Raw genomic sequence first — 27,766 nt, 5'->3', positions numbered from 1 at the left:
GATTTGATGGAGTTTTTAGTACCGTTAAAATGACAATGTCATTGACATTCCGTCGGTCACAAATAAACTGGCGGCGCACAGCAATAATAGCCAGCGGTGCTATCAATCGATACAAAGGTAGTAAAAGAAGTAGCATCGTTCTTGGCCTCAATAACTAGGTCGTATGTCGTCGTGAATAATACACATTAAGTTTGCTTTATTGTCAATAAAGATTTAATAATAATCTGTTATTGGGGAATTGTTTAGGCGCTGTAAACTACTCATAAAGAAAATCCCGGCAATAGGGTAACACTAAACTGCGCGAAAAAAATATTATTACCAGAAGCATTAAAGTTAGAAAAACCGACACCACACGCACACCGATTAACTTTAGTTATAAACTTAGTATGAATTTGGAAATGCAAAGTGAAGTTGACAATTACCTCGACTAGGCAATTGTTAAATAATAAATACAGACGAGTCAGATCACCTTTAAAATGTAATATTTACTCCTGAAGATGAATTAATCATGTAAAACATACCCTCATCCTCTCATCAAAAGCATCAGAGACTTCTCGCTGGTGATATTGAAACACGTATCGACCAATAACAATAAATATCAAGGGAAATCTCATGTTGATTGCAACTGTGTAGAATCCTTGAACTGGTTTCTTTTTTAGTCCGATTTATTGTAATTGCTCCTCATTCTTCTTTGCAATTGAACCTAAACTTACACGATGATCTACTAGCTGTCAATAATATTATTTATCTGTTTTCAACGCGCAATGCGTTACAAATCAAGGTCGTTCAGTCCACTCTGACAGTCTTCGGATTCTGCTTGCAGCCGCTCATCAGTCAGCCTCGAGGAATGTGGTCAGCCATCGCTGGATGCAGGCGTCCCAGGGATCAACGTTCTCATTGTGTCGGTATTAAAGCAGTGACAGCGAAAATTAGGCTCCGGATTCCTTTGATATTTTTGTATGCACAAAAAGCGTGCGGAGGGCGGGCGGCGACGCTAGCTACATCGCCACATATATATAGACTGGACGGCTGCGCGGCGCCCAGTCGCTCGTAGTTGCTCGCTCGCGCGCAACGTTGGAGCTTGCAATTTCAAAGCTTACCCTAGTATTTCTATTACATTTTGATAATCTACTGTTTCATAAAGACTGAGGACTAAAGTGTAGGTTTGGAGATATTCGTGTGTTGTGTGGACCGGGTTGCATCGTTCGCTAGCTAGTGGACACACCGGTTGGACCGACCTGTAGCTGCCCAGACATAGTCTGCCATTGTTCACGCCATCAGGTGAGCTTTCATTCATTACCTACATCATGTTTGTAACCTAGAGTCAGATGTTTCACTATAATCAATGCGAATTAAACATTGTTTTCTACATTTGAGACTTCTTCGACAAGACTGCACTAATACACAACGTTTAAAAAGCAATAATGAATAAAAACACGATTTTTTTAACATCTATGTATAAATCGGAACAGAAACTATGATGTTAAATATTTTATGGTCATATTCACAAATCTACTAAAACTATTATATAGAAGTGTAAACGCGTAAATTGATTATAGTCGAAATTTGATTGTTTGCTTATTTGGAGTTTTATCTTCTTTTGATCTTGGCGAATAAAAGAGCAACACATCTGCATTTTGTAAACCTCTATGCTTTTACTATCAACTCATCAATGTTTTGCGTAAGCAGACGTCAGTAGTTACTTTCCAATGATGTTTTTGACTTGATCCTTCGGCAATTTTTCTGATAGATTCGTGACGCCTGAAGAGTCCGGGTTCGAGGTCAGGACACGGCGTGATGAAGTAATGCTGCTTTTAAATTTATAATTAGCGTACACTGTGTTTCATCTCATCAGACGTGCAAACTGACTGGAGAAATATTATAGAACTAGGAGCAGGCGGCTGTTATGACGGTACACCGATAGATTAGTGATTAGACGTTAGATTAGTCTGTCACGAAGATACATACTCGTACGTAATAAAATAACTCTGCTTCAAGTTGCATTTGAACGGTTTTGATTCAGTTTATCTTAATACCTAATATAAACATGTTTTCCAAGTCTCTATTAAGTAAGCCATGTTGGGCTTTTTTCATTTCTATCAAATAAAAGTAGGTAGGTACATTTTTACTTCGGCCAAACGTACATTTAATATACCTATAATTGAGATAACAATTGAGTGTCTCAACTTAACTAGAAAGGAACGGACTTTATTTAACTCTAATATCACAAGTATCAAATGAAATCGTTACAGATTATTGGCACCTTTTTCTCGTACCTATTTGAAAGAATATTTTTGAACATTTCGTTATAGGTACAATTTAACTGTCAGGCGAATGAGTATACTAAAACTGTTCGGCAAGCACAAGCCTTTTTAAATGTTTACAGTTGGCAAAGATGAGCTAAATCTGTAGTCTTCACAAAGCTGGCTACTGCTAATTTTCCATAATTATTCATTCTCACTTGCGTAATCTAAGACGGATCGGTAGGTTACAGCTATATTAAAGCTATGATTTTACATGAGCATTAAAATTTATAGGGTATGTATGTAAATTCATTTCAATTCATTCAAGATAGGGTTCCGTAGCCATTACATTAAGCAACACTTTAAAGGAAAGCATTTTGAAGGAAGATATTTTGTACCTACGGAATCTTCCAAGTTTAGGTATATTTTATACCTATGTAGGTACTCGTACCTTGAGCTGCTATTTACTCTTAAACTAGGCACTAATAATCCTCAAGCAAACTTAGCCGTTATAGTTTCCTTGTGAATTTGATAAACTTACCACCATCATGAATTTATTCAAATTTTTCAAGCCAGCTTTTAGAGAGGGGAGGGGGGGGGAGACGCTCGATTTTAATGAAAAATTGCACATTAAAGTTGAATATTTCGCAAACAGATCACTGAATCGAATTTCTTTTATGTTTATCCCATCATCAGGTCTTGACTTGGTGACAATGGGACCACCTCAGAGAGATACTCTTTTGAATAAAAAAATAATTTTGACAATCGGTCCACAATTGACTGAGAAATTGGTGAACATACATAGAAAAATACAAACACGAGCATAGAACCTCCTCCTTTTTTGAAGTCGGTTAAAAACAATGGAACAACCTTACATATTAAGAGAAGTCTCTTCGTTCTATTCTCCATACAAACGTAGTCCCGGTCTCATTTGAAAACTAGGAAACAGAAATAGATGAAATTTTGTAAGTATGGACTAGACGTAATTATCTATGCCTGTGGTTTTTCAGATTTTCATATAAATGTGTAATATCAGAATAACAGGAGCTCAAGTCGACAAAAAAAAGATGTCAACTTTGTCACGAGAATTACACACTAATAAAGCATTTTTATAAAAATCGAAAAACCACAGGCATTGAAAATATAATGAATATCTTGATTGTAAAATATCATCGATTTTTGTGCTATAATTTTCGTATAATATGAGGAGAACGAAACCCAAAATTCAACCGCCTAAATCTTGAAAAGCCTACAGCAATCTCGATATAAATTACGGACGTCGTTGCGGAAGGCATGGGGGGACGGCTGCGAGCGCTTATGTCACGAGCGATAAAGACAGCAATATCCCAACCTAACCCGAATACCTAACGCGGCCGCGCGGCCGGCTGGGATACTTCTCTTAAGTACGAGTAAAAAATAAGCCAAACGTACACGGTCGAACCGTTAAAATGAGATTAAACCCAGTCGACCAGCTGTTAATATCAATATTTAAATTGAACCATTATAATTTTTTATGGGTAAAAATTATAATGCCGAGCAATGCTAATTAATTAAGACACGAAATGAAAATAAATGTAATAAATACATTTTTCTACAGAACTTAACCATGCTAGATGTACGTAACTACGCAAAAATGAGAGGAATTTGTCAGAGTCTATCACATATGCGCATAAAGTCGTAGGCGAAGCGTAACGCGCCCGCGGCGTTAATAGTCTGCTGTCGTGGATTTAGTTATTTCTGAATATCCTGCCTTTGATTTATCCTTTCCAGCAGGGTACGCGACTACAAGTCTTTTTAATTGTTACTACCCACATTGCTTATAAATTTAGTATTCCAATCGACAAAGCATTTATGTGCTTTAATTAGTTGACAGAAACCTTAGAGACGGACGAAAGACTCAGCTATTTGCATTTACTTCCGGCGTAACATGATAGGGCCATTGCCCAAAGTGTCAGTAAACGCCGTCCTCCTCTGCCCCTTTGCTATCTTTCCGCAAGTGCTAGCATCTTACCTTCTTAAGGATCCGCCTATTTCCAATTCGGAGTAATGACACCTACAATGTCAACGACTCTTTCGATAGGATAATTAAACGGCGGAAATGATAAATAAATTCATTTCCTCGGTGTAAATACTATAACATTCCAAGTTGAGCTACTACATCGGCTAAGTGACAGGGTTTTAAACTCTTGAATTGATCTCTTAGCAACAAGCTCTTTAAATAACTCATGCGGTTATTCCCAGCGGCAGAACGCGGCGACAAATTACAATTATGCGCTTACCAGCCTCCGATAGAGAAATCCGAGTACTCATCCATTTTCATTACGTGTGCGGCGCGGATAAAATAAACTCTCCGAACGGAATATTTTGTGTATAGGTACACTGAGGGAGTAATTTTCCGTTCAGTAAAAAAAGAAGTTAGGGAAGTATTAGGCCATTGCACTGCCGTTGTTTAGCATCCAGCAGACTAGCTAGACATATCGATTTAACTACTTGTATACTCGAACTCATTTACGGTGTGGTCTTGTAATGAAAAATGCTAAATTTGATGATTGAGACATATGATGAACATTTAAGATTGGGTAAATATACCATCCACTGCCATGACCATATTTATTAATGGTTGCGTTCAATATCGTGCTCGTTAACGAATGATTAACGCACAGCGATCAATCGATGGTGATGCAGTAAAACACGAGACAAACATCCGGTTAACGTTGAGGTCGTTACCAACTACCACATATTAATCGATAGGTACAGCTAAATCATAGTTGGCAATAGTATAATTAAGTATCCTGTCCTGTCGAATTATTGCCAACCACGCAGGTAGTTTGACGTATGATCCTCATGAAATTTTGTGAGCATTTTCGACAACTAGGTTAATATATGGATTTGTTGTCCATTCTGTATCTGAAATTTTTCAAAATGACGGTGCTGTGGGAGTTGAAAATGTAACAGATACTCGTAAAACACGTAGTCACACAGAGCCACTACTTTCAGTTCGGGTGGTCAATTTATTATACCCCCAATAGATAGGTATGTCTAGAGTAAATTATTATTGTCCGGACTAGGACATCGATCGCTTTAATCATTTTGAGTCTCAATAATCTCCGTAACAAAAAATAAAATACAATCATCGCAAAAAATCTGATCCTGCCATGCCCCTGAGATTTACGAGCGAACATTCCCGTGGATCGATTGGAAAATTTTGTGATGGGGTTTATTATCTGCACTCCCCGCGCTCCGCTACCGAGCACAGAAATACGAGTATAACCACTCTGCGATACCGTCAACTGAAAATTATTAAACACGTGTCTGACCGGCGAACGTGCCGCGGACGACGGAAAAGGTAATTATTTGTTTTTACGCTTTCAATTAAAACTTTCAGTGCGGAAAAGCGAATTTATGTATGGAACTTTAATGGTGTTGCACAATGTGCAACTAAAAGAACTAGGTATTAAAAGATTAATAGGTTGTTTCCTGGTATATACGCGCAGCGCTACCAAACATTTCGAATGTACAGGTAGTTTAAATTCCGTATGATATGAAACTGCATCATGGTAAAACCCACGAACATTTTAACGAATCCGACCACTGGAAATAAATTATTGTTTCGATTGGCATAACGATGTGGGCCACGAGTAAACAACCCGCAAGTGTTGGGCATAGTCGGGTGCAGCGGATTGTTTTATGTTTCCGTTTGTGAGCTTCGGAAGGTTACCTCACCAATTAATTTGCAGTAACATGAGTGGTAAATGTACAGAGTGCCATTCCCAGCGGCGTGATAAAGTGCTTGCGGCTTACTCTCATTGTGTACATGGACAGCACGATAAAATAACTAGTGTACTCCTGGCATCGCACTCAGGATTCTCATTAGCCTTCCTTTATATTCGGCCCAAACTCATGAGTCAGCCCGTTGTTGGGTAACTTTCATAACATTGTTGTTAACTGGGTCAAGTTTACCTCAAAAACTGATATTGATGGATGGTTTAGTTGCACAAGAGTTCTAGAACTATTATAAATAAATTTAAAATATTCACGTGTAAAAGTAACGACAGCGGCTTAAATTGTATAACCAAAAAACAAAGCAATATTTTACGTAAAATGTTTCGTAATACCAACAGAAACAATTGAAATTGTGTAGATAGAATATTATTGTTAATGTAAACAAGACCAAAACAGCTGTTTCACTATTATTTCGTACGAGGCCAATTCTAGAGATAAACGATGGAGATTCTAAAAAAGTTAACTGCTGCGCAACAATGGTTTCACAAGCGATGATTACCTCCACTTGTAAACTATGTGCTGGACCAAAGATTAATAAACTAGCGGGATATTAGGTCAAGTACGAGGCATTTTGGGAGCCTCGTTGCAACATCATTACATACGCGGTACCGGTACTAATGAAGACATAGGTATATTACGTTACCATGCGAGGCAACAGTCCTGAACTCAAACCTACTTCCACTAAAAGTTCAATAAGCTTATCAGCACTTATAACGCTACGAATTAATAAAGCCCTTGAAGTATGAGTATTCGGCATATTAAAAGATAATTCCCGATACCACGAAACAATGCTGCCCGGAATTCAGGAGAGTTAATTATTGTTCAAGTAGCAAGCTCTCATTAAATAGATAGCATTCGAAAGATTATAAAAAAAACGGCCAAGTGCGAGTCGGACTAGCGCACGAAGGGTTCCGTACCATTATCTATACAACATTAAACATTAGCGAAAAAACGGCAAAAAAATCAAGTTTGTTATATGGGAGCCCCCTTAAATATTTATTTTAATTTAATTATTTATTTTTAAATTGATTATACAACTAAAGATTCTGTGAATATTTCAAGCGTCTATCTGTTGCCGTTATTAATATCAAGCAAAAAAACGGCAAAACAATCACGTTTGCTGTATGGGAGCCCCCTTAGTTGTTATAGCGGCCACAGTAATACATAATCTGTGAGAATTTCGAGTGGCTTACTATTACAACTCAAGAGATAGAGCCTTGTGACAGACGGACGGACGGACAGACAGACAGACAGTCTGTCTCAGTGATAGGGTTACGTTGGCACCTTTGAAAAAATAATAAATCTTTTTTGTTTAACCTAAATCTAGGTACCAGTTTGAAGTCGGTGCCTCAGCACTAGCCAGGAGGAGTGAACCTATAGTCGTCTACTTGGTGGGTTTCTATCACTCCTCCTGGATCGTGTTGAGGTACCAACTTCAAACTGGTACCTAGATTAAGGTTAAACAAAAAGTTTTATTATTTTTGCTTTTCAGTATTTTCGGCGGTTTAATTTTTTTGTTAAAAGTTTTTATTTTATACTTTTTCCTACCGTTGGTTTTTTTTCAAATTTATATAGTACCAACTTCAAGGTATACCCTATCCAATAAAAAAATAATTATCGAAATCGGACTACCCTGTAAAAAGTTATGCCTGGCCATGCATTACAATCAATGACTGATCAATCAATCATCCCCTGTTTTCCTACCCTTAGGGTAGAAATTATTTTTCCTAATTTAAATGGGACCACCCCTATAAGTATACACTCGTATACATGCTTTCAAATAAAAAAAGAATTAAGTGTCAAAATCGGACTACTTTGTAAAAAGTTACATAAAAAAAACAAATATCGCATCGACTAGAGAGAACCTCCTCCGATTTTTTCGTCGGTTAATTAAAAGTTATCTGTCAGTATATCAACAATTGTGTAACAAATGAAGGTCTCTCTGAGTAGGTCTTACAACCCAATCCAATTTGCTCCAGATTTTTTGTCATTATTTATTTTCGATGAACATGATTACCACATGACAGCGAAGTGACATACATGTACAAACCAGCCCCGAAATAGATTGGACTAACAAACACGTTTTTTTTTGACATGGCGGGATTCGAGACACGCACGCCATAATTTTAAGGAGCCGAGCGGCACAATGAAGAGTGCGCCCGTTAGCCAGCTTTGGAGACAAGACGACGCGTCTGTAATATGAATGGAATTTAATAAATATAATAATTTAACACGTTTGGGGTTGATACATTTTAACATCAACTCGAGCATTCATTCTTTTTCGAAATGGAGCGTTAGTTAGCATTTTTGAGAGAACTCAGTTCGATTGCACCCACTGCACTCCTTGCCGTGCCCTTTCACGAGCTATTAAGAAGAATGCTTAATGCTCATATATTCAGTTCAGTGACCAAATGATAATACGGCGAATGCAACAAACTTTCTGATCTCCTTTATCTTATTTTACCTAATACTAAGAGCAGCTTGTCTCGTTAAGTCGCGCGGGCGAATTCCCCTTTGCTTTAGAATAACATAAGAATGGATATTAAAAGCAAAATGTATAAAGAAAATTTTCCTTTTGTTAAAATGCTATTAGAGCTAACTAGAGCATGTTACACAGGACGATGTTACACACAAATTATCCAAAAAGCTCGAGGAAAAAGCTGACCTACTTTGGTTTGTTTAATAACTGTTTCAAAGAACAGACTTTAACAAAACAACGTGTTATTTTCGAAAATAAATAAGAATCAATCGAACCAATAATTATGGATTGATTCAGACATTACTTTGCGGAGAACCGCATTATTATTATATTAATATATTTGTGTATGTAAGTGTTTTGTGTGCTGCTGTAATAGTCATAGAAAGCTAGTGGATCAATTGAACACATTTCCGTCGCAATCTTTAACAAAATAAAATCTCTCTTCTTCCCCAAAAAGCTGAGATTATATTTTACATGTGCTCAGTATCTAATTGAAACTCATAATTAAGATTTAGGTTGAATCTAAATTTACCGACACTTGTTATTAATATAGAACAAGTACCGTCGTGTCCCAAGCACTCACCACCGAGCTATATCTGAACGAGCATTCGTCTCCGAGAGGCACTCGACTAAGTTTAAGCACTGTCAATTCAAAACACCACAATCCACTTACTACAATGATGTTTGCGACACTGTAGATAATCAGAATAAGATACTATGTGACTTAGAGATTAGCCGATTTTTATTTTATTTGCAGGTTGTTGAACTAGGTAGTGAAAGGCTGTACCCCAGTCACCTAGCACTTTCGCTCGAAGTAAAAAAAACATTAATTCAAATAAGCAATTTTTAATTCAGGTTCTATAAAAATCAGGCGAAAGTCCTATAAGTCTATCTATTTACTTCATAATTTACTAGTTTTATTTATGTAATTTGTATGTAACACATGTAAAATCCACTTTTGTTTTAAAGGAACTTAAAAAAAGACTCCCATATTTTCAAAATTAAAAATTAATTACGACAGTGGCATTAAAGCTATAAGTATGGTTTAGGTATGTCTTTTTAACTTGCCTTGACACTTTTTGTACTGAATCCACAAAAAAAAATTAAAGCATGTCTAGGATTGTTTTGACATTGAAAAACTCTTCTGGCAATAATAAGGCAGTCAAACGAACTTGGTAGCCTTTTCATACAGGTCAAATTGCAGTAGATAAAACGATAATCCACCATAACATACATTTAAAATGGCTATAAATATGTTGTTTTTTCGTTGGGTGCGAGAGATTTAGAGAGAGGTTGAGAGAAAAATTTACTGAAAAGGGGCAGCACAAGATCTTAATAATCACAATAATTAAAGGGCTAATTAGCATCTTTAGAAAGTTAATACACTTTACCGGACAACGACTTCTGAACTTTTTGCCCTCATTAACGTTACACGGAGCGAAATGAAACAGGAAAGGTACCTTTTTACTAATCAGCTAAGCGGGTGAGGCGTGAGCGCTTTAGTTGACAAAAACCTGAGGCCTTGGAGTCACAATCGTTTTGACCACTTCTTTCTGCCACACTGTATGGGACGAGGGTAGAAAAAGATGGTGAATGCAAACCCGAACGTCAGTACGTTAGACAGTACGTCCTCTGATTGTTACGAAATTACAATTAGATTCACAAGAGCTGGCACGAGTAGATTGAACGAAAGTAATGTCACCTAGACTGTTTTATTGGAAAATGACAGATACATGACATTGTTGTAGTTGTTTGTGCATATAAATAGCCAAATAATAATAATAATAATAACTCTTTATTTCGCATAAGTAAGAATTAGGTACAGACATGTTCATGCTAAGATGAAAAAAAAAAATTTTAAGTTAAATACTAATGCGAAAAAGGAGTCCACTCAGCACTTGTCGGGTCACTAAAGGTGGCTCGACGCTGATATTACGTGGATCCAGGATGGCATCCGATACAGAACTACGCAACACACCACACAGTTCAAATATAACAACCATATGTTATATTATTATCTGTTTCTCTTGTTAAATGTTAATTTCATGTTCTATGTACAATAAAGAGATTTAGATAATACATAACACAATTCGCACCCACACAAAATTATTGCAGCCTGGCAACATTGGGACACAAACTGCAACACAGTAACTCCAACCTACGACAGAGCCCCCTCTCCACCCTCAGGTACAACCACATTACATCTTACACAAAAGCGCTTGTGTTGAGCTGATCTGTAAGTTTAATAAATGATCACGGAGGTCCTTTTTGAATTTACATAACGATTTCACATTTCTAGGTAACACACAGATACTTTCATTCACTCATTTAGGTCATTCGAGCCAGCTCCTATGAATCGGGTGTGTACCTAATGTTTGTCATAAGAACGATTTGCGAATTTCCATTTCTCATAACACAAATATCAGAATTTCAATCTGTCGAAATATTGAGAACGTATAAAAACAATATGCATATAAACAAATTGCCGAATTTCTCAAATCATATTATTCAATTAGCATAATTGTCTTATGCATATTAAAGTACTGTATAATAGTCGTGCCGCATAATTAATCAAAGTTCATAATAAACAATTTTTATACAAACATCGAGGATAATGATCGAAAAGTATAAAACACCTGGCATACATCGAACAGCAAAGATCATTTGTGAAGCAATTTTATCCGGGCTGCTATAAAAAAACCTAACATCTGAACCTAACCTGTCTGAGTCGCTTCTGCTCCGAACCGTCTTGCTCGCTCGCTTCGCTCGCTCGCACAAATCAAATGTTTTTTGCATTTGGCACGCATGATGTTATACCGTCCAATTTTTATTCTAAATGTTGTTATAGATTTTAATAATTATATGATTAACCGAATATTCAAAATAAAATTATTGAATCTTATATTCATTATAGCAATTGTTGTTATGACTAATGAATGTTATATTATTTAAAGCTTATGCTCGGTAATAATATGAAATCCGTTTTTATGCTAAATGAATATTATGATTCTTGAACGTAGTAAAATGAAATGTGATGTTTGTATGACGATTGAACGGCACCCCTATGAATCGACCTGTACATTGTAAACACATAACATGAAAAGTTAATAAGTTGTCAAAAATAGGGGCGAAAACATACAAAAAACTCTCCGGAGGCAAAAAATGCGGTAGTAATAAGAAAATTACCTTCACCTTAAGTTAACGTTTCCTCCCGTCCCTCAGTCCTAATTTTCTGTAACGGAAATTACTGAATTTTTCAGACAATACGAAACGGACTTTATTCCCATTGACGTGCTCAGGAAACATTCCCGGTAGCAAACAAGTGCTCGACGGGTGATATTTTCATAAACAGTTTATGATACAAAATAAAACCGGCCAAGAGCGTGTCGGACACGCCCAGGATAGGGTTCCGTAGTCATTACGAAAAAATCAAATAATTTTATACCTTAGGCTGCTATTTGCTCTTAAACTACTAATAATTCTCAAGCAATCTTAGCCGCTATAATTTTTCTTGTAAGTTTGATATATTTACTAAATAATTTAATTTATTATTATTATTTTAACCGCGCACAGACTTGGTCATTGACTGAGAAGCTCAAAAGTCCAGGCTCAAGGTTTGCCAACGAGCAATGGAGCGCAGTATTCTGGGTGTTCGAAAAACTGATCGAATCGGAAATACGATATACTGCGCTCCAAAACTCGTATATCACAGATGTGGGTGTCAAAACCGCCAAGCTGAAGTGGGACTGGGCCGGACATGTCTGCCGCATGCACCCGGACCGATGGGCACGAATCGTAACCGAATAGGATCCGAGGGATGGGCATAGGAGCAGAGGCAGACCCAAGAGAAGATGGCGGGACGACCTGAGCGCTTTTCAGCTCGATTGGCAGTTGCATGGCATGCCCAGGACAGGGGAGAGTGGCGGAGGAAAGGGGAGGCCTTTGCCCAGCAGTGGGACATAATACAGGCTACATAAAGATAAATATTTTTTTTTATTTGATTTATTCTGATTTTTTTTAAATTTCTACCCAGCAGATTACATTTTACATGGGGGGGGGCGCTCGATTTTAATGAAAATTTGAATTTTAATGTTGTTGAATATTTCTTGAAAAATCGTCTTGGCAACCCCCCAATGATTTTAAAATACCTATCCAACAATACCCCACACTAGGGTTAGTCAAGAAAAAAAAACACCTCCACTTTCTGTCTATGGGAGGTCCCTAAAAATATTTTTTTTAATTTATTTTACCACTGTCGGCGTGAATGATAATAATATGTATATTCATGCCAAATTACAGCTTTCTAGTACTAACGGTCCTCTGAGCTTAGCCGTGAACGGACAGACGGACAGACATGGCGAAACTATAAGGGTTCCTAGTTGACTACGGAACCCTAAAAAATGGTCGTAAAATTCTCTACAGTTAATGTTACTCTTGGCACAAAGTTAAAGTAGTTATCAAAGAGCATTGGAAAGGAACACAATGTAAACCTAAATAAATAGATTTAGCTATGAACTGTGGTATTTGAACTCGATCAGTAGGTTTACGAGTTGATTATTTTCTTGCGGAGGGCGTTCAAAGGAGATTCTTGAATGCCTACGTACTAACAATGTAATTTGCAAAACAACACTGCTTCATTTTATTAAAGGCCAGGGCCTAAATCTTTGAAACATCCTTAACGGAAACTGTGATTAATTCAATCGTTAGTTATTCTGGGCACTGCACCAAGGCCAAGGGTGCTTGTCATGCGAATCTTGACCTTCTCCGGTGTCGCCGCGTCAGCGCGGCGTCGAAGGCCCACGCCCTTGGCTATTCGCCTTCAAGTTTCAGCCCTGAGGGATCACTCTTTACGCGCCTATTCGGCGTGGAGGTCGCGGCCTCCAACTAAGCACCAGGATCATATCAAGGCTGCACATTAAGCGTGATGTACACAGCTTAGAAAGTAAATGTTGACAGGAAGGAAACATTTCGTAACAAGGATACCAAGCAAAGGTTAGGGCATTATTCTCGCGAAACCGAATGTCTTTGATCTGTGCCTTTAAATCGGAAGCTTAACACAACCACGTCAGCTTTGATATCATAATCGAATGAAAAGATTCCGTACATACAAGAGAATAAACCGAGCTCCACGTATACCTTTATTTAAACGAATATTTTCCGCAATTTGCGTGGGTTACATTTGCAAATTTTGTTTAAGGGCGACGAACCCACGCTCGTGTGGAAATGAAATAAGTACCTACCTCGATTTGTTTCTGTACCAAAAACTTGTTTTTTAAGAAAAATGTCGCTGATAAACGCAGCTGTTATCAAACAAAGACATTTTAATACTTAGACCTAGATAAAAAGAAATAAATATTTTATTCGCTCTTTGCACATTAAGTATATTATTATAAAACATAATAAAACTACATTAAAAAAATAAAGCAATATTTGAAATCGCGAAGCGGTCCCAGCTCAGCATAGCGTTGGCCATGTAGGCCAACGCTGGTCTTCCGCTGTGACCGTTTGGCAACTTCACGGAAGGCGACAAAAATTAACTAGAAAAAAAAACAACAAACAAAAAGCAATAAACTCAAAATACAAAACTAATAAATAATAAAAACTAATAATAATACATAAACAAACAAAAAAACATATGTCCGCGTGCTTAGATTTATCTCAGCCAGCTATTGTCTCGACTCTTGACTGCCTAGCAGTTTACAGAAGATACCTGTCATCAAAATGTAATTAATACTAATAATAGCACTTATAGTTTCCGACCAAAATACCTGAGGCATACGGACAGACAGACAAACAAACAGACGGTCAGGATCAAGTGGTTATTTTACCATCTTAGCCACAATGCCATAAAAAAATCCAATGTAATACTTAGTAGGTACGAGTACGTAACGAATACTTTTAAGCTTAAGTGGTTTGAACTACGCTGGTTTTATATGTAGGTTTGAAGATATCGCTAAAAACTTTTCCCCATAGACATAAAGAAATTATACACTGCTATATTGGGAACGTTACACACACCATTGAATTGCTTCGCAGGTTTTTGCAGGTTTCCTCACGATGTTTTCCTTCACCGTAAAGCCAGTGGTAAATTTCAAATGTAATCCGAACTGGGCACTCGTGAGAACCACGGCCCAAGCCCTAATTATGTGTGTTGATTTTACCCACAGATTTTATCACTACGTAACTGTGGTACCTACTCATTTTTAGTTTACTTGATTACTTAATGTTTACTGAGTTCCCGAAAAGGTGACACTGTGCAATGTGTGGCAATTAATTTATTGTCGTTTAATTTTGTCGTATTATTATTATTAAATCAATTATTCAATTAAATTTGTTGATACCCGTACCCCTTCTTCTAAACATATAGTTAATTTGGCAAAATCCTTCTTCAGTGGCTCATTCATGTCACAACGTATTAATTTCAGAGCCATCTGTTAGTTTAGCAGGGTACTCAATAGTCGGAAAAAGTTTGCACCTGTTCCTAAGTAGCACCAAAAGATTCAAGTGCAATGCAAACTTAACTCAATCGGGTGTAGTGGCTTCTCCCGCCCCACTTTCGGGGTTGAATTTTTATAGCCTACTCGTATAACCTGGCCGGGGACAGATTAGTAAAGTTTGCATCAAAATTCGTTCAGCCGTTTTCACGTGATGCGCGGTCAAATAAACAGACAATAAATCTCAAAGCTGTTGGAACGTTTTCTTTTATCGATTCTAGGTATCCCCTGCCTACTTATTTTCGAATATATTCCATATACAGACTTTTGACCCTCTTCAGCTTAATTATGCGCATAGAAGATATTTATTAGATAGACCTTATCTTAACCCCACTCATTATCCCAAATACTGTAAATACTAACCAGCTGGCCCTATCAAGTACAGACGTCAGGTGACGACGAGCGCTGCTCCTTGCCCCAATCCGCTTAGCAATCAGCTGATCCCGTGCACGGGAAGCTCCATAGAAAACGAAACAATAATGGTCCTTCCGGAAGAGAACCTACCTACTGCGCACTAAATCCGGCGATTCAGTAAACAAACAGTTGTTGGCAGGTTTGGATTAATGTAGAGCAACACGTTCCATTTCATCGCTGATAACGATCAATAGAAAAATATTATTCCTTGAGTCAACATTAGTGATGTGTTGAAACGGAAAAATTTGGTTATATCGGCGGACAACATGGTTCTGTTAGTCAATAACTTTAAAAATTATGTGTCATGGCGATCACGTGTGCAACGAAGATGAGAGCGGGAAAGTTCCTTCTCATCATCCCCGTCCAACGTCCGGCTGCATGATCGGTGTAAGTCACATAAAAAAATACTTAGAATATATTTTTGGTCTGGATTGCGCACGAGAAAAACGTGGTTTTGGCAGCTACAAGTATCTGCCGTGGCCAGAGTGATAGATTAATTTTATTAATTTTGGCGCCAAACGTAAATAAAAGTTGAAGCCGCCGTCGCGACGGGCTCTCTGTCACTAATTCCGGTTCAATATATCAATGACAAATATCTTTCATTTTTGTAATTGAAACAAACTATGAAAAATTTCATTTGAAAATTATTTTATTTTTAACATCATCTCCTATTTCCGTCAAAATACCAGTTAAATACAAAAATATTATTCCTTGAGTCAACATGAGTGATGTGTTGAAAGGGAAAAATTTGGTTATATCGGCGGACAACATGGTTCTGTTAGTCAACAACTTTAAAAATTATGGGATAACTAGTAGTAGGGATAACTATCAAACCATCTCTCTCTACGAATAAAACTCTTGCAACAGCAACTGCTAAGATACTCGACAGTATGCTGGACTCGATACTCGATAGGCACTTCAAAATACAGGACGCTCAGTTTGGTTTTAGAACTGAACTGGGCTGTTCACAGAAAGTGCCATTTTAAGTCTAAAGCATACTGTCGGGTATTATACGCAAAGAAAAACACCTACCTATCTATGCCTGTTTCCTTGATTTGTCAAAGGTTTTCGACCGAATAGGTTATAACATCTTATAGCGAAAGTTAGAGGAGGCAGGGGTACAAAAAGAGGTAGTGCACATCCTGCAACACTGGTACCTGAACCAGACAAATCAAGTGAGATGGGCCGACAGTCATTCCTCGGAGTACACGCTTGAATGTGGGGTGCGTCAGGAGGGGCTTACGTCGCCCAGGCTGTAACCTTTATGTAAACGAGTTGTTAGAGGTACTCATCAGCATGCATGTGGGGTGTTATGTTGATGGTGCTGCATGAATAATATCAGTTATGCCGATAATATGGTGCTGCTGAGTCCGTCTATAAAGCTGCTCTTAGAAAGCTGGTAGCGGCCTGTGAGGGCTGTGAGGCGTTTGCTGTGGCGCACGGGTTGCAATACAACCCGAGGAAAAGCGAGGTCCTGGTGTTTAAGGCAGGAAAATATACGCCTAAAGTTGTACCACCAATTGTGCTCCTTGGGACCCCCCTATCTGCGTTGTTAACAGATTTAAGTATTTAGGGCATATCCCTTAGGGGTGACCTAGATAATGAACGTGAGCGCAGGGCGTCGGCTGTAAGGGCTAACGTGATTGCTCGCAGGTTTGCTCGATGTTCCACCGAAGTTAAAATCACATTATTCAAAGCATACTGCCAGTCTTTCTACTCGAGCAGCCTGTGGGTTACGTACACTAAGAAGGTCTACAACGCCCTGCGTGTTCAATATAATATGCATTCAGGTTGCTGTTGGGATTGCTCAGGTGATGCAGTGCATCGCTGATGTTTGCAGAGGCTCCCACGGACGGTTTTCAAGCGCTCATGCGTAAGAAGATCGTCTCGTTGCTGAGCAGACTCAGGAAAAGTACTAACAGCATCCTGAGTGTCTTAGGTGATAAGTACGACTGCCCCATTCTGGCGATCTGGATCGATTGATCGATCCAGCCTTTACTTGAGTAAAGGCTGTAGCGCGATTTAGATTTAAGTAAGCGATAAACTAACATAGATTAAGAATTACTAACACTATATATGGACGTAATAACGTCTGAAATAAAGTTTAATTTAATTTAATTTTAATTCAATTTAAGTTAAATACAAAAAGCCAACTTTTACTTATGCTTAAAACCACATACGTACTTTTTCGATTGTTATCATTCTATTTGAATTGCCAGAGCCAGAGATGTTTATCACAACTCATGAAATCGCGGAAAAGCCCGTCATAATCTGCGATGAGTTTTTATTAGCAAAGTTAGTAGAAGCGCAGCGCAGTACGACGAAGTATTTAGTCTATCAACCTTACATAATTCTGTTTATATCTGCGTCACTTTCCGACGTAATCTCGTATAGTTCAAAAAAGTTTATTGATATTGCGATGGGAGTTCTATGAAGATGATATGACAAACAAACGGAACTATAGTTGTGTTTTATCTTAAATTACACATGATCTGTAAAACGGTACATAAGTAAATTGAAATTCCCTTCTAATTAGTTGATACGGGAAAGTCAGTTCTTGAAATAAACACATAATAAATAGTAACAACTGCAGCTGCTATGAATAATCGTGCGCTGGGTGGTCAGTGTCATTGTTGTCAAACCGTCCGCCTCCGGGTGTGTTATTCATCGCTCTTTAGGGTTATTCAACTATTCGCGGCGAGTGCCGGTGTGGCGGTACTGAGTACTGACGCAGGGTGTCGCATCCACGCATTAAATATAGATAGACAACATACCCTTTTGTTTTCGCGCTCGTTTTTCGTAACACTGATAAGTGAATAGACAACATTTTTGGCTATTTAAAATTTAAAAATTAAACTACCGTAAATTCCATATCAATTTATAAAAAAAAATCTATTACATTAAGGGGCTGTTGCACCATCCTTTGATTAGTGTTAACTGACAGTTAAAGGTGATGCCGTCTCTATTTGTTTTGTTCGAATAGGCGGAGACGGCATCACATTTAACCGTCACTTAACACTAATCAATGGATGGTGAAACAGCCCCTAAGTATCAATGCTCGAGAGCATTTTTCTTTCTAAGTTATACCTTAATATGCAAAGCCGTTTGTCATACAAAGGAGTAATTCCTGCTTTGGTTTTAACGATGCTGACGTGGTTTCACTGCGTCTTTAGCTAGGGTGGACGTCATCCAAAGCAAATCACGCTTAATGAATGAAACCCAAGTGAGCCAATTAGGGCCTCCTCCGTAATGCGCTCATGCTTATCTTAAGACAGATTTAGCTTTTGGAACGAACTCAAAATGTCACAAGGCGGATAAAATTATTATAATCTGCATAACTGTCTGAATAATGTGTTATTTAACTGTTGTCGACTGGGGGTAGTGACGAATGTTTCTTTGTTACAGCGAAAGCTTCATCCACAATAATGCGGGACGAACGTGCCAGCCTGCCACGCGTGCGCGTCGCAGTGCTTGGAAGCTCGCGGGTCGGCAAATCAGGTAACACCTAAAAACTTGTAGTTGCTAAAATATATATCTAAGTCAAAAGAAGTAAGCAGATACTCGCAAATATTTAGGACGAGTACAGGAATGTGTCATGTCAAAAACATTTTAGATCTCACGTTTTTTTGATTCCGCCTCGTGACCCAGATGACTGTGAGTGCATAGCATGTAGTCTTTAAATCAAAGTTATTTTCAGTCGCATAGGTATTACTTGTTGATAGACTAAAAATATTTATTATAATAATAATAGGTAGAAAATTATTTACTGTTTACTTCATAAAATTTAAAATACTTGTTAAAATTTTTGGATGCTTCGTGTCTGGAGGTGATTTTAAATTACCTACATACTTACCTACATCTCTAAAATACCATTCGAATTTGTAATACCCAGTTACAACTCTAATTACAACTCTAGTTATCCTGTTAACTGGCCTAAATTAAAATTGAGTTTTTTTGTGGATTTATTTAAATCATGTTTCTTGAGTAAATTAGGCGACTCTTTTAATCACACTTAAAGGTAAAACGCTAACGCAAACATAATGAAACCGTGGTTACAGCCCGGCCCACTTGGGGTTACATAAACAGAGCCTGGAATACTCCCGTGACCCATTCTACTGGTGATGTAATAATTCGAATGAATACTGCTTTCTTTAACAACAACCAGTCAATCTCTACGAGTAAATCTGTACTTCAACTTGCTTTAAGTCAGTCAGCAGATGGGCTACATTACAGATGATTCATCGTGAAATTATCAAGAGTTGTTGACAAGACATCAAGTCAGTGACACCTCATAAATTAGAAAGTAAAAGTAAAAGATAAAAAAAGCATTAAAAATATAGTTCAGTTTGGATTTTCCGATGACATTTATATTTCAACAGAAAAAATTAATACTACTTAATGGTCCTAAATATCATCGACCTGCGTATAAATACTCCTGAATCGGAATCAAACAAATTTATGATCACATTTACCAGTCGCAACAACTACTGCGAAATAAGTACAGTCTCCATGTATACAATTATAATACATATCATTGATGATCTCTTTTTCGATAAAACATGATTGACATTATGCAAGTTGATGGGAATCTCTATACAATGATAATTAAAATTATGAATCTAATAATGATCTAGTAACCAAAATGAACGCTAAGATGTATAAATAAATATAATTGACATGTAATTTTAATTAATTCAACTTTATTATTATTAATTTTAGCACCTAGGTAACTGCGCTTATTTATGATTTTTATTTTTATTATTACTTGCATGAATGCAACTGTTAATTGAAAATAAATTGTACCTATGCCAAAAACTGGCTGATTGTGATGGTTCCTGTGTATGATACCTTATAAGTCTTATAACAACTATCTATGATGCAAACACGGTCTGCAATAAAAATATTTGAGTATGACTTTACTAACGACAGCTTATTTGTTTCAGCCCTTATCGTCAGATACTTGACTAGGCGGTATATCGGAGAATATCACTCTAATACAGGTAAATTTTAAGCACAATAATTACGTGAGATTATTAAATCTACAAAACTTGAAATGCGCGATACTTATAATTATATGTTGTTACAGATCTACTGTACAGACAGACTGTCCCAATAAACGGGACTCCAGTGGAATTAGAAGTTATAGATGTTTCGGGATCAAACTCTGACAAATTTCCTGCAGAACAAGTAAGTTGTCGAGACCTTTACAGCATATTCATTGTACACTAGATTTCTGCTTTGCCCGTAAATAAAAGCTTGGTTATTTCAAACATCTAAAGTTGACCTTAGATATCTAAAATAACCAAGTTCCAGTCTAATTGGATCAAGAATTAGGTTAATGCAGTTCTTTACGAGACCTTGTTCTTAGTCCAATAGATTTCACCTTCACGTTAAACGTTTTATCCCAGCAACCATGGTAAGGCTGCGGCTAATTTAAACAATAAACACACCTAAATCACTGAAGCTTAGTGATAATAACGCTTTTTAAAAATAACGTCGTAATCTCCTTGATCTTGAGCTGTAACTAATACGAGAAATTTTATAACACAATCTACACATCTAATTTCTAATGCCATATTATTACTACAAGCGCCGATCCGACAAATATACATAGGTATTATCTTAATTTTAAAATCATTGGTATACCTCAAGTGTTATCAGCTGTCTCAGTGAAATTACCATGTGATTATATTTATCGACCTCGTGATTCACTCTTATTAAGTTCGTCTGATGTTTGTTATGAATAATGTCTTTGATACGCATCCAAACCGTACCTGGCCGGCGCTGTCTGCTACGGATCGAAGTAACGATTTCATATCCCTTCCGCAAACAAAACAGGAGATTAACTGAAGACTAAACCGGCATTAATGTGCAAGCAACTAGGTTAATCGTCGCTAATATAATACGAGTGGAATGAATTATGGCTTCTAGTGCTCCAGTGACCGGCCCGGCTCTTGCACTACATATGACTCACAATGTTTACAATCGCATACGTTACTAATATAGAGGTATTGTCACCTTTCGATCACGTGTGTTTTTACTGTTTGACTGACAAGTGAGCATTGCATTTATCATTAATTAATACATTAACACTACTACACTTAGTTATTTTTTACATACATCCAAAAAAGAAGGTTATCAATTCAGTTCAATTGTTTCAAATCTTGAGTTGCTAGTTAATTTTAACGTACATGGTCGGATTGATTTCAAATTAAATATCCTACTACTATAAATGTGAAACTTTGTGAGTGAGTGAGAATGTTTGTTACTTCTTCACGCTGAAACGGCTGGGCAGATTTGGATAAAATTTGGGCAAAAAGTTAGTTTATAACCTGGATTTAAACATAGGATACTTTTTATCCCGATATTCCCATGGGTTAGGGATAAAATCTATAAATAACAACCGCTGGGCTAAGAGTCATGAAATTTCGTATGTAGGTAGCTGGACATCTGGAATAATACATAGGCTACTTTTTATCCCGATGTTCCCACGGGATAGGGATAAAATCTTGAACTAATAACCGCTGGGCTTAGTCATGAAATTTGGTATGTAGATAGCTGGACATCTGGAATAACACATAAGCTACTTTTTATTCCGATATTCCCATGGGATAGGGATAAAATCTCGAAATAACAACCGCTGGGTTTAGTGTCATGAAATTTGGCATGGGTGTTTTAATTTAACGTCAATGAAAACTACGATGTAATTTTAGGGAATTCCCACGAGAATTTAATAAAATCCCGGAATTTCAATTCAACTGCTGTATCTAATGATTTACGCGTGCGAAGCCGCGGGTAAACGCTAGTATACTATACACATATCATCAAGACCTTATCGTCAACAAAAACCTTGAGTTAAAAATGTTTTTTTAAGCTATTTGGTTTTACTTCATCATCTTCTTATATTATTACATGGTAATATGTCATTCACCGGCAGATATCGGTTATTAAATCGATGTTGCGGAAAGCTCTTGTCATTCCCGTCTCGTTGAAGTGGGCGGTGTGGCAGACATCTAATCGATACTAATGTAGGAATTCGGAATAAAGGAATTCGTTAAGACATTCGTTCTTTTACGAACATACTAAGGCAAATCTACTTTGAGAGTGAGACTAATTTTATATCTGTAATTTCAGATTCTATTTTAATCGGTTGTCTTATGTTACTAATTTATTCTAATTTTTTTACAAAATTGATTGAACTACACAGTAAATAGAGTCTCTTTCCTTTTGTGAAAACCTCCAAGCGAGTCTATTTCATTAACTGTATGTTTCCGAACATGCATATGTAAGTACACGCGTGTCTATTTAAAATTAGCTTTTCCAACAAAAGCCACAATTACATATAATTATTCAAGCAAAGCCTCGGGTAAAACCCTATCCTCTCCAATATACTAGTAAATCCGTTTTAATAATCTGACAAGACAATGTTATTTATCTAACGAGCTTGGGTATACTACTTACGAGTACATGACATTATCCTTCAATAGCAACGCCTATGAGAAAACCTAACAGGGTTACCGTGGCGACATTTGAGCTACGTAATCCACTTATCCTCGGGTATATTTTATGGGCTTTATTTAGTTACTTTACCAAATGATATACTCGTAATATTCGAGCTTGGCGTAAATGTTATTTAACTAATCACTGATTAGTAATCAGCCTAACGTTGAATGAGCCATTCGTCTGCAACGTTCTCATGAATGAGCCGCAAGGTTGCGCCAGCTATTTCCGAAATATTCTCTAAGCTGTGTTTTAGTGGTTCAATTTGCGCCAACAATGAACGTCTCCAATCACAGTGTCCGGCGTCGCGGCAGCGTGGGAGCGCCCGTGAACCGCAGCAATATCTAATTTTAAGCCGGAATGTTGGCTTCGACCCCGTAATTAATCATTTTGTCTGAATTGTGATCTTGTTACGGGAAGCATCGCGCCTGTTCTTCAGATTAGAATAATAAATCAATCGAAATCTTTCAAGCAATTAATAATTGTGTAAATTGTAGGGTTAAAAACATTGCACAATATAAGTATTTTTGATATTATCCTGACATCACGCACACTACACAACACTTCTTTTTTCAAGTCGCATATGAAAAAAACTGATTTTTGTCAGTCATAAAAGAATTATGACAATGTAGGTGATCATAAAGCGCAACAGTGTTTGTTTATTCACGTTTTATCTTTTCTGAGAGACATAAGTTGTTTTAGTTTCTAAAGAAAATCATAGTTATGATATGTTTCATTTCATTTAATTTCACGTTTATTTGTTACAGATACAATGGGCCGACGCATGTCTTGTTGTCTACTCGGTGACTGATAGGAGCAGCTTTGAGTACGCCACTGAGGTGCTGACCGCTTTAAGAAGAACCCCCACTTCCGGAAGCCCTGCCCACGGGCCCGCCGGTGCCTCCGCTCCAATGCCCTTAGCTCTCCTTGGAAACAAAACTGACTTGGATCACTTAAGACAGGTTAGTACCTAAACAAATGTGTTTTGTACTCCAAGACAGTAGGTATGACCTAGATATATTATCTGTAGCTTTGAGAAGGCTTTATCAACCTTTATGATAACGGCCGAGGTTTTGTGCCTGTTCTCATCCCTAGGCACACAGCAATCCGCTAAAGTTGTTTGGAAATATCGTCGAAAGTTTGTTGCTATGTCAGTCACTATCTGGATAGTCCAAGCCAAAGTTAAATAGAAGTCGGGGGAGGGGACTAGATTGAATTGCGTAATATTATCCAAATTCGTTGAAACTTTGTTAAAATGTAAGTAATATGTACAAATATTTTCATTAAACACCAAAATTAGAAGGCACGTGTACATAACTTCTTTGTGAAATAGATAAACAACACTAAATGTGTTAGTTATGAACTCTAATAGTACCTACGCCTACGCTCGTCTACAGACATTTACAGAATCTTAGAAATAGAGTTAAATTACTTTCCAATAATGTCTATCCATTAATTGGATATCAACATTTTGAGATTCCAATAATTTAACCTTTACAATCTACTGATTTAATAAGCTACGTTAACCTTCAAAACACCGACGTAATAGATTTACATGAGTTGAGACATGACTTAAGACATGTATTTACTGAAATTACATACCAATTGCTACAATAAATATTTGTCACGTTAAGTACACGTAAAACGTAAATTACTCCTACTAACATGAATTTCAGTCATGATTAATACTAGTGATTAATATAAGTATGTAGCTTAGATCTAAGCCGTGGTAGCCTATATAGTGATTTGACGTATACGGCCTCTCAATCAGAGGGTCGTGGGCTCGATCCCGCACTGGCACCTCTGTGTTTCCTGGGATTTACGTGAGTAATTACATTTGTAATTTACCATGCATGAGCATTATTATGGTGAAGGAAAAACAACGTAAGGAAATTTGAACACGCCTGCAAAGAAATTTAATTTCGCACTGCTCTTTCTGACACTACCACTCTCATTCTGATGACCTACAGTGAGAAATATATTAACCGAAATGAGATTAGATCTTAGATCTAAAAGGTACCTAGCAAACGTAAACGTGGGTGACAAATCTTACATATACCTAAGCAACGTACGGAAATGTAGGTATCGATAGACTTGGATACATACTAATTTTACATAAAACGCGATGTGTATTTAGGTGTGGATAGTACCAATGTGTGAGTTGTTCACGAATGACAACGCTGGCATCTCCTTGAAACGAACCGACAGCTTTCAGTAAACAGACAATGGAGCTATCTGGAAACCAGCTTCATTCATACGTCAGGAATTCTCGTATCTCTGAAAGTTCCCTTTTCTCATATTGTACGTACTGTTGCCAACTTTGCTGCTGCTGTTGGAAAATATAATACTATGTTAGTAAGTACTTTGTGATCCTTAATGCAGCGGGTAGCTTAGTTTTAATTCAACCCATTGTAGAAATTTCTTGCTTTAAAAAGTTGTTCTCAATAAAACTATAATTTGATTTCATGTCGCTTATAAAGACAGAACACACAGACACACAGTCATATTTAGAAGTGAATACAAAGCTTAATTACTAATATTTATCATTTTGACCCAAAAATCGTAGTACAAATACACTCATCAAAGAATATTAACAGAAGCTCGTAACTAAATGGTTTTCGGTCCAATTTAAGGCCTAACTCGGACAGGCGAAGTTACGTAATGAGGCCAAACCCAATGGACGACAGAACAGGAAAGTTTGCTCCAAATTATAATTAAGAGTAGGGATGGAAGGCCATGTCTAAATTAGATTTGAGATAGGATTTCTTAAATATCACATGTCACGTACCTAAATCTGGCTTCCGTTTATAATGAAATATTTACTATGATTAATTTTGCAACAGTATTTTGTGAGCTTTTCTGGATTGTAATGTGAAGGATTTGACTAAAAAAGAGGTCATAATGTAGGAATTTAACAGTTATTTACTGCAATGTTCGCCTTACGCTCAAATTACTTTGTAGTTGTGTTAGTAGAACAATATGTTATCTCAAACCCAAAAACCAAAGTGTGATTCCATTTTAGTTGCTGAAGCTTATATTACGGATAACAAAATGATCCTGTAAAGGTTCCGCTTTTAGCTTTTGAAGTACCTAAATGGTACCCTACAAAAGTCTAAGTAGTCGTGGCCGAGACGATAAAAATCCCAAAAAAAATTCTAAGTATTTAAAAACGCGACACTTTCTTTACTCAAGTTATCCCTGTTAATTTCAGGTCACGACGACCGACGGTCAGAGCGCCAGCGCCGCACACAACGCTTCGTTCAGCGAGGCGAGCGTGGCCGACAACTCCGGCGACCTGTACCGCTGCGTGGACCGCCTCCTGGCCGAGGTGCGCACGCCGCTGCGCACGCGCAAGTTCTCCGTCACCAAGATGCTGGGATCGTTAATAGGTAATCTGAGCTAAGCTTGACAGAGAAATGATACGAGGGCATGTACAAAAAAAATGGTTTTCTCAAGGGAACATTGCCCGTTATGTCTCTTTTCTTGCCACTGCTAGTTGAACTGCGGTAGAAGAAGGTATAATGTTTGAATTAATCCAGACAGACAGCTCATAAACGCAAGGTTTTAACTGAAACTATCTTTTAAAGCTTGCAATGTCATTTCATCATTATTATGTCAGGATTTTAAAGGGCAGATGCAAATGTAGTTATATTTTCAACAGAAGGAATATTATCTGCAGGTGGTACCACGAACAACAGCCAAGCGTCCCGCAGCGGGTCGATGGTGGCGTGCCCGCGCGTGCCGACGCCGGCGCGGCCGCCGCTGGCCGCCGCCGCGCCCTGACCGCCCGCCGCGCCCGCGCACCGCGCGCGCTGATGCCTCGCCGGCGCCGGCGCGGTCTGGCTCGCCTGCCTGCCCGTGCCCGCCCGCTTCACCGCGCCCGCCATCTAAACCACGCTACACGCTACCTAATCGAACTCGGCCTAAACAGTTTTAAATATGCGAAGAGAATAGGATTTTTCAAAAATCCTTTATAAATGGACCTGTCTTATTTGTGCTAGAGTGGTTTTGGAGCACTTTTAAAAGTGGTGCTGGATGACGAAATGTAAAAGAAAATTGTATTACAAATGCCACCATGATATTACCAAAGGATAATGACTAGCATTGTTATCACTTACTTACTCGTAAGTTCTGAGTGTGATACGTACCTACCTGACGGAGGATAATGCAATGGTATCTGTGGGAAATAATTGTCTCCCAGAAGGAAGGTCCGTTGCACGGTATCTCACCAAACATTGTAATTCCTAGTCTTATAGTAATAGGTAAATTAAATTATGATATTGTAAAAAGATTTATTGTATAGTTGCAATTTGGGTAGGTAAATGTTTAAGATGTAATTGTATAGTGCCTGAACATTAAAAGATCTATTATGTTCGGGAACAAAATGAGTCATTAAAATAGTGATTTATATTGTTATCTATTCTTAATAACCAACATTTTAAAGATTTGCTAAATAAAATAGACAATAACTCGACAAAACGGTCTGTAGATATGGTATTATAATAGCATTGTTAATACCTCCACTTACATGTAGGTACAGTCACCAGCACCAATATCTGACACAACAAGCGTGCATAAATATCTGATACGACTCTATTTCTAGGGCCGGAAGGACATGAAAATATTTTTGCACGCTCCGCTGTGGCAGATATTAATGCTGGTGACTGTACAAGCTGATAAGATTACTATTGTACCTACAACCCACCGTCAACCAAAAATTAATATAAAATTCATATTCTGATATAATATATAATAAATATGCAACAATGAACTTGGTGAAAACATAATCTCCGTAACATGATCAATGTCCATAACAATTGGGATTCGGGCAAGAATGAAACTATTATTGAATG

The 27,766-nt window shown here is 37.6% G+C and overlaps 2 protein-coding genes across 2 annotated transcripts in view; one reads left to right on the top strand and one right to left on the bottom strand.

Annotated features, from left to right (window-relative positions):
- The window catches only part of LOC141426800 (alpha-tocopherol transfer protein-like), a 321,849-nt gene that overhangs the window by 141,877 nt on the left and 152,206 nt on the right, over positions 1-27,766 (bottom strand). The gene's annotated exons all lie outside the window — the stretch shown is intronic.
- Positions 1,056-27,700, top strand: LOC141426797 (ras-related and estrogen-regulated growth inhibitor-like protein). The gene is made up of 7 exons (XM_074085976.1): positions 1,056-1,281; positions 18,819-18,911; positions 20,357-20,413; positions 20,500-20,600; positions 23,681-23,875; positions 26,125-26,302; positions 26,593-27,700. The coding sequence occupies exons 2-7, from the start codon at positions 18,839-18,841 to the stop codon at positions 26,694-26,696; spliced, it is 708 nt and encodes a 235-aa protein (XP_073942077.1). The 5' UTR covers positions 1,056-1,281; positions 18,819-18,838; the 3' UTR covers positions 26,697-27,700.

Source organism: Choristoneura fumiferana, chromosome 3, assembly GCF_025370935.1.
Source record: "Choristoneura fumiferana chromosome 3, NRCan_CFum_1, whole genome shotgun sequence".
NCBI classification, from domain to species: Eukaryota; Metazoa; Arthropoda; class Insecta; order Lepidoptera; family Tortricidae; genus Choristoneura; species Choristoneura fumiferana.
The sequence above is the reverse complement of the archived record's forward strand: the minus strand, read 5'-3'. Positions and strand labels throughout refer to the sequence as shown.

What these genes read in the sequence shown, in the direction of transcription:
- LOC141426797 (XM_074085976.1), top strand. Translation starts at nt 18,839, where the DNA reads ATGCGGGACGAACGTGCCAGCCTGCCACGCGTGCGCGTCGCAGTGCTT. An exon ending in AGAATATCACTCTAATACAG is followed by an intron (nt 20,414 to 20,499) that starts GTAAATTTTAAG and finishes ATGTTGTTACAG; the next exon opens with ATCTACTGTACAGACAGACT. An exon ending in GATGCTGGGATCGTTAATAG is followed by an intron (nt 26,303 to 26,592) that starts GTAATCTGAGCT and finishes TATTATCTGCAG; the next exon opens with GTGGTACCACGAACAACAGC.